Source organism: Musa acuminata, chromosome BXJ2-1 (assembly GCF_036884655.1).
Source record: "Musa acuminata AAA Group cultivar baxijiao chromosome BXJ2-1, Cavendish_Baxijiao_AAA, whole genome shotgun sequence".
Classification (NCBI taxonomy): Eukaryota; Viridiplantae; Streptophyta; class Magnoliopsida; order Zingiberales; family Musaceae; genus Musa; species Musa acuminata.
This window is the reverse complement of record NC_088338.1, coordinates 38,612,501-38,620,974: the sequence shown is the minus strand read 5'-3', so window position 1 is coordinate 38,620,974 and position 8,474 is coordinate 38,612,501. Positions and strand designations below refer to the sequence as shown.

The 8,474-nt window shown below is 34.0% G+C and overlaps 1 protein-coding gene across 2 annotated transcripts in view; it reads right to left on the bottom strand.

Moving 5' to 3' along the window:
- Positions 1–299: 299 nt before the first annotated feature.
- LOC135599177 (alpha-N-acetylglucosaminidase-like) overlaps positions 300–8,474 on the bottom strand; it is a 9,634-nt gene continuing 1,459 nt past the window's right edge. Inside the window, exons 3-11 of one of the 2 annotated variants that reach the window (XM_065094004.1) lie at positions 8,412–8,459; positions 7,466–7,598; positions 7,272–7,374; positions 6,140–6,238; positions 4,816–4,926; positions 2,279–2,523; positions 800–1,037; positions 623–701; positions 300–524 (exon numbers count right to left, since the gene is read on the bottom strand). In XM_065094004.1, coding sequence (XP_064950076.1) covers positions 511–524; positions 623–701; positions 800–1,037; positions 2,279–2,523; positions 4,816–4,926; positions 6,140–6,238; positions 7,272–7,374; positions 7,466–7,467 — 891 coding nt within the window. In that variant the 5' untranslated portion in view covers positions 7,468–7,598; positions 8,412–8,459 and the 3' untranslated portion in view covers positions 300–510. Of the gene's footprint in view, positions 525–622; positions 702–799; positions 1,038–2,278; positions 2,524–2,695; positions 2,890–4,815; positions 6,239–7,271; positions 7,375–7,465; positions 7,599–8,411; positions 8,460–8,474 lie in introns of those variants that run through there. The other variant, XR_010481858.1, reaches the window with a different exon arrangement.

The window sequence follows — 8,474 nt, the reverse complement described above, 5'->3', positions numbered from 1 at the left end:
TCATAAGTACTAAGTTGACTCTGGTGTTACAGAGTAATAAGAAACTCAAATTGTGGCAAATTGACATATCATTGCCTAGACAATGCCTTCTCGACAAATAGATTAGGAATCCATTATGGAACAAACAACTCATAACATAATTGCTTTGATAAAAAAACCAAGGCAATAAGATTCTTTTGAACTTTGGGAACGAAATTATCATCAGGAGATTGTGTGTCAAACATAAAAGATCACAAAATTAGCAGCTTCATCATAGTTTGAACCCATATAAAGTGATTGCAAGTTATCAGTACATAAATACTTGTCATATAGCCATCGAGATATATTTAGAGCATCACCAGAAGCTTTCACTGGAAACAAATTTCTACTGCTTTGCCACTTGTTGGTAAGGCCTATCCAGTCCCTCCTCCAGTCTTCTAATGGGAAACTCTCCCCCTTCACCAAGCTGTCTATCATGTACTTGAAATATATAGATGCTCTTGGCCCATAGTAGTCCAGTAGAAGACCACTCTAGTACTTGTTTCCTGCACAAATGAGATTGTCGCAAGAGTATTACATTAAAACAGATTGATGACACCAAAGTAAAGGGTATAAAGAAAATTGTTTCTGCATTTGTATGTACCATAATCACGAAGCAAACTAGCTTCGGTCTCAGTGTTATCAAACCACATGGTTACTTGAGTCCTTGCATTCCATTCAAACTGCACCATAGAAGCATGACAATGGCAGAATCCTGCTTAAATAGGCATACAAGTATTCAAATTTGAGGAGGGCAAACAGGTGACAACAAGAATCTTACCTGTTGCTCCTGTTCTGGGTCTCTTGCAAGGCGTTTGGCACTTTCCAACCAGGGTCCAAGCAGAAATCCATCATGACATGACAAAAGCATGTCCAGCTCTTTCATAAGGTCAAGAAAGTGCTGGCTATATATGGTCACTTGTTTTAAATTACTGAGTTGGTACCCTTCTATAATCTTCAAGAATACTTTGTTTGCATACTTTGCTAATGCCTGACGGGTGAGATCCACGAGATCATATCTGGAATAATAGGAAACTAAAATTCATATAAGATCCATTATCAAAATATAGTTGCATGTTAAAAGCTCCTAATATTGACATGATTTACAAAAATTTATTATTGATGGGAATAAATATTTGAACTGTATAATATTGTTTGTAGCTGAATTTATGATAATATTGAACTGTATAATATTTTTATGTGGAAGAAAGGGAGAAAAAATGGATAAGGATGCAGATAATTTACAATATTTATCATTTTATATAATTATCCGTTAAGTTTATCACATGAGAACAACAAGAATTGATAGAAAGAGTCATACCCATTGAAGCAGCAAAAATTTACATGTATCAAAACAAACACAAGCCAATTCTAGTCATGGAGCTGTAGTCTAGACTGCTTTATATGGGTTATAACTTGATAAGCTTTCATTGTCATAAAATAATGTACAACTGGATAAAGAACTTGCAATCATGGACATTGAGAGCAATATGAAGTATGAACTATGAACAATGTAAATTTACATGAGAAAGGAAGTATCTTTAACCATAAAAGAAAATTGGTTATTGGACAATGATTTAGTAAGTGGTTGGGACGATCTAAGCCTCAATGTTGCATATCATGCCAGTTTCACACCTGCTAAGGACCAAAGACCAAATTCACATGCAAAACCTCATTTTCTAGCAACATGTACAAGATCTTGTTTTAGAAACAAAGACATCTTAGTCACCTAGTAATTGGAAAAATAGAACAAATAAGAGATAAAAAGACAAAAAGAGGGGGAATAAGAAGGAAAGGAAAATATACTGACTTCATCCAAAAGTATCACTGAGCAATTGACTCATCATAATTTTGCAGTTACAGAACCACAACCGTCTACCAATGTACATTGCTTAAACCTGTCAAATCAGAACTCTACTTGGATTTTGCCACTACCATCAGTCAAATTTCAGCTGCTTTTGAAACTAATATTAAGATGCAAATATGCTGATTTAGATGGAAGAGATGAATACCAGCAATATGCAAGTCTAACATATAAGCAAATAACTAACACAGTGTGTTTGAATTCCTTGCTCTAGTCATGGCAAGCTTTATGCAAGTCTAGCATATAAATACCAGTAATATGTCAGAGATGTGGATGGAAGAGAGATACCAGCATTATGCAAGTCTAACATATAAGCAGATAACTATCAGAGTGTGTTTCAATTCCTTGCTCTAGTCATGGCAAGCTTTACGCTAAAACAAATGAATCGCAAATCACCTGAAAGTCTGGCTATCTGATACATCATACCCATTTTCTAGGAAAAGAACTAATGCACGTGTGACATCAGCAGTTGAATACCATAAATGTGGTTGATCATAAGAATTAGCTGTTTCCTTCAGTGGCTCTCTTTCTGATAATTGTCGACTAAAATGCACAAGCTTTCTCTCTTCAAATATCTCTAGTATCAATATGACAGATGGATCAACATCTGGAAATGCAACAATTACATCTCGATTTTTGTCCTGTTGTTGAGCGGTTGAGACATATAGATACATCAAAAAGCATTAGAACTAATAACTGGTAAGTAAATGCACGAAAGCACCAAAAGTGATGCACTTAATTATTGATAATAATCTCAAAGAGGTAAAACTGTAATTTCATGTGGTAATTTAAACCAATTCAAGCAATGGTTTACCCATTAGAATCTGGAAGAAAGCTTAGCTTGAACCACTTCAATTTGGACTATGGTCTAGTTGCGCAATCCAATCACAAGCAAACTTTAAGTTTCTAATGCCCTTGATCATGAAATTCTCTCTCTTTGGTCTTTTAGCTCTCAGCACCTCTTTCTTTGCCTCTGCTTATAAAAGCGGCCAAAGATTTCTAATGCTCTGCTGGGACATTAACCATCATGACCGATAGTAAAGATAAAGGCCGTAACAAAGAAGATAAGGAAAAAAAGTAAAATGATAATAAAGAGAATAAGAAAACAGATGAAAAGATGTAGAAGCAAATGACGTGTTTCACTTAGACTGATACGAAACAGGCAGTATGTACTGGTTCAGATATCAACTGGTATGTGGTATGCAGACCGCCCCTGTTTAGGGCGATTCAGTTCATCCATATATAAGGAAACTACCCTAATTGTTTCTCACGCACAGCGCAACCTTTGCTTCTCAATGTGACCTCCACTTCTCAGGCACACCATGGCCTCACTGCACACCACCACCAAACACCACCTTTGGCCTAATTGCTTCTCATAGGAATGCCCATTTTCCTCTTCCTCTTCCTCCTCTTCACCATCTCCTCTTCTTCTTTCCTCCTACCTCCTTCCTCCTCCCTCCTCTTCCTCTACCACCCCTTCTTCTTCTCCTTTTTCTTCTTCTCCAGAACACCGATACACACAGTACACCAGTACTGATTGATATGTACTAGTCTGAGCAGATTACCAAAATGGGTCCAGTACCCAAAACGGTGATCCTTGAGTAGAAGTAATTCAAAGATTATCAAATGAGACAACTATGATTAGGAAAATAGGATTTTATGTTTCTTTTATTTTGTTCTTCAATAAGAAAATTCTAGAGTCTTAGGTTTTGTACAAATCAAGAAATAATTTCGTAAATGAAAGCTACCATTGGCTCAAAAACTGAATAACCTTCGCATAATTATATAAAACATCCAAAAGCTGGTTTTTTTTTTTCATGCCTTTGATATTTGCTTTCCAAATGAAAATAGTTTTTGTTATAATTTGCTCATCAACCTTTATCTAGAAAGTAATTAATCTAAAGCCAGGTTTGTAAGTACCATCATTGATGTATTATCAACATCAATGGTAAAATCTCTTTGATTCCTCGGACTTAAGTTGAAGCACTCTTTCTGCTGTTGTCAGAGAGGAAGAGTGTAGATCTCCGTTTTTACTAAAATCCAAGTGTTTCTCTGAATACCAAACCCAATAAGGATAGAAAACATTGAAGTTACCAGTAGTGATGCTGCAACTAAAGCAGCTTAAAACATCATGATCTTTTGAACTAAAAAGTCAATATAGGGCAATATCTAATTGTGCTATTATTGAACCAATTGACAAAGTAATGATTAATTCAAGTGATCAAATATTAAAAGATTTTCCTTACTGGTACCTTTATGGTTCTTGATCACTTCAATGTGATCACCACCGATGGTGGCAAGCTTTCACAATATCTTCGTCTTTTGACTTATTTGGTGTTATTGTGTCAACTGTCAAGTTTCTTATTATCAAAAGAAGACAATTGGATTTGCTTTTCCTGATCCTAATTTTAAAGAAAGTAAAAGAAATATGGAGTCCTTATGGACATTTACTTTCTTGGTTGCATGCATACAAATGATCTTTGGCATTCATAGACTGTGACTTCTATTGGCAATTGACAAAATTATGGAAGAAGAATTATTTGTATTTGAACTCTCTTTTTGCAATCCTAGATTGTAACCTCCTGTGAACAATTATATCCCTCCCAAAGCCGTCAACTTTGGTCACGAAGACTTAACTAAACCCTATGTTTGGTATATCCAAGTAGAGCAATGACAAAAAATGACCTCAAGTTTGCTTGATTCAAAAGTGGTACATAATTTTATCAAAAACCATAATTTACAAAAAAAGGAATCATCTTTTGTAGTGAACACTCAGAATGGTTAGTTTTCTAAAGCCACAATGCACCACATTTCAAGCAAGAAGATTCGACTCTGAAAACCTTTAGATGAATATGAAGTTTATATGTGGATAATGAGGATCTACTATGAGTCATAAATTAGCCTACAATAGAGAAAACAAAGATTAAACTCACATAGGCACCATCTGTGCAATTATATAGAGTATGATATAGTATCTGCCAGGCGTCTTGTAGTGCTGGAACAGACCTTCCATATCTCCTTGTTGCATATAAGTCAACCCAGATCTGAAAAGAAAATGATAAAAGAAAAGCCAAAACATTTCTTGATGGGTCTGATCTAAATTTTGAAATAATCAGTCAGTAAATCAAGCTTTCATATGTTTATCACTTAACAATGTATATAATGAATTCTACATCATTAAAATTCCACCAAATTTACTTCTCAACTAAAATTGTTCATTGACAAAGAACAAAAGAGAATGTTAGTTGTAGGAAATTTAGGCAACAATCAAACTAGATGATCTAATTATTTCTACCAAATAAATCTGCTAAAAGTGAAATATGGATCTTTTTTCACATTGTGATTCTTCCTCATTGAGCTTCTAGTTCCATTATTCTTTTTCCACAAGTAAAAATAGGCATGCTTTTAACTATTATCAGATTCTGAAATCCAATTACTAAGCTGTCCTGAATTGATGGAACAAACTATTTTGCTGAGTTTGCATGATGACTAAGAAACTATATCTTGCTACATAATTGGAAGAATGGCAATAAGCGGATTATATATCCTAGAACAGAAAGAAAATGCTACATTTTGTTCTACCAAAAAATGACCACCTAAGCTCCTCAATATTAAAAATGATGCATAAAAACCCAGAAATAGGTCAAGTACCTTGCCAGCTGGACATATTTAAATGTATCCGACCTAACAAAGGTTAAATGAAGGATCAAAAAGAAAGTAGGCAAAGTGAAGAAGTGAAAACCCATAAACAGATACGCAAATCACATTTGTACAATCAAAACACATGCACAAAGAAAAGAAACATGCTCCATCTGAGATCACATTTGGCCAAAATTTTGTTCACAAGGCAAGGTTTAATCTACAGCTAATGCAATTTGACCTACAATAAATAAATCAAAATTAAATTCCTATTTGCCCAATACAACAAAAATGCATTTAACTTGATATTGTCCTTCACAAAGTTCCAAATTTTAATTAAATTTCTTTTCTAGTGATACTATTCTAGTTTATAGATTACTAGACTTAATCTGCCATTGAAGCAGGAACTACTTAACTGCTGAACCGAAAAAAGAATCTTAAATTATATATGTACCTGTTTGGGAAAACTATTTGAACTTATTCTATGTAACTAACCTATAGGATATCTTCAATTTATACATTACACCATATAGGAGGCGAGAAAGGAAAATTATAGCTTAAAACATGTGGGTGGTATTCAATAAGGTAAAGAGATGGGTACACAAAAGTAAATATTACCTTGACATCTACTGGTTTATGATGAAATGCCATTTCAGACATCAGATCATAAACAACAGGATTTTGCTCAATGCCTTCCATAGACATTCCAACGCCAACCTTTAGACCAGCGAAATATTAGACAAACATAAAACATACCAATGATATTCCTCAAGGATATATATGGATTAAGAGATGATATTAATATATAGCTCCTTCTAAATTCCATAACTTATAATAGAAATCACAACAAATTTTGCTACAACTTTTAATTGTTGAAAGAGACAGGGAACATTTTTTTAGCTAAAACAAACTTTACTTTATCCAAGTAGTCAAAGTCATATCCTTTGATGCTCACAAAAAGGCTTCAGCACCGAAAAATATATTTTTTGAATAATAAAGATATGTTTGAGAAAAAGATTGACACTACCAGTTTATAAGAGTTCCTTTAACAGATAGCACAGATTTTGTTCGTGCTTCACCAATCATTTTCATAGTGAAAACATGAGATGTGATTCACTACAGATTTTACAAAATTAAAATTGTGAACACTGTCATAAAATGGTGTTTATATATTCAAACATTTCCCAGTAATTTTCTAGAGATGCAAGAAATAATATAATAAACTATATAAATAAATTATGGCTACCACACCTAGATTAAGGAATAATTTTAACTCACTAGTGAACTAAAATAACAAATTCCAACAATCCTATATCACTGGTCAGAAGCACAACACTAACCACTGTAATGGCATGTTTTAAGCTGTTGAACCTTGATAACATTTGGCATAATCAGCAAATTCACAATGTGGAACTAGCCCAAATAATGGTTAGAAAGGAAAAAAAATGTAGGTAACGGTCGAAATCAACCGTTACCGTGCTATGTCGAGCGGTAACTGTGCTGGGCGATAATGATCGAAATTTCAATTGTTACTATTCGATATGCCCCTATATCATCCGATACGGGTCGATATTGAGTGTTCCGCCCGATAGCGAGCAGTCCATGTACCGGTATGCTGTCAGACCGGTACGTATCGCTCGTACCAGACAGTATTATTTGAAATTAAAAACCCTGGGACTAGGTACCATGTATCACAAAATAAGCTGCACATAATAAATTATATTTGAAGTACCACAAAAGGGCAACTAACCATGGTTGAATTTTCACTTGTACGAGCTTCAATAGGTCCAAGTGCAATTGCATCGAGAATACCATACATCTCAATATTTCCAGCAAAATTGTGTAGCATGCACCTGCAGAAAATTAATATAAGTTGCTGCTGATCAAGATTATGGAAAAAAGGAATCTTTACATATTGCTACAAGAAAATTAACGAAAACCAACATTTTGAGAAACAGAGAACTTTCCAGATGTATGGAACACCATAAAACTATTTTGATTTAACCCATATTGGTTTTACTTCAGTGAATAGATCAAGAACTACCATCCGCCCAATTGGAACTGAATGCAAGAGAGCCTAACAATAAAAGAAAAGTTAAATTGCAGGTTCTGAACCAAATTGTGGCAACAATTTGTAAGTTTAACATCTTATGATGGTATAAGCCTAACAATGATAACAACTTAGAAGTAACTAGTTCTGATGATAGCATAAGTTTAACATCACTTCTACTGTCAAAACATGGTGTAGATAACTATAAAAAATTGTGCCAATATCGAGAAAAAAAAGTTTTGATGCACCAGAAACAATAGCGTTGATGTAGTTCAAGAAAACTCTATATAGTCAAGTGACAGGAAATGATCGACAAATTCAATCCCAAATAGTTATTCAATATTACATTGTGTGATGCAGTTTTGCAGTTGATAGGACCATATGCTTTCTTTTCTTGTTTGCCTTCAATTAAATCAATCCAGAGATACTTGATAAGCATTCTTCAATGCCAATCTCTCACTTCTTGAGAACATCTTATTTACAATCTCATCCTAGTTATAAACCTATAAATCAGTTCAAAAGATGGCCTACTAAAATTTATACAAATGATCATCATAAAACAAATTCTCAAATCATATGCCATTTTATTCGTTGTCATAGTATATTAAATAAGCACACATGATATTTCTAAATTGATCCCATGATTTTGCCAACCTCCATATACAAGAACATTTGCAACATAATTGCAAATCAAGGAAAACTTTATTATAAGGATTAACATAGGTATCAAACGTATTGGGTATAAAATGGACATGAATACAGAATTTCAAGTAAATAATAAGATAATGACGGAGATAAGTATTAATAAAATCTAAACTAGCAGGTCAACAAAAACACTACCTTCATCTGAGGTGGTTTCCAGAATGGGTCATATGAAAATAACCAACCCTGTAGAAGTTAGAA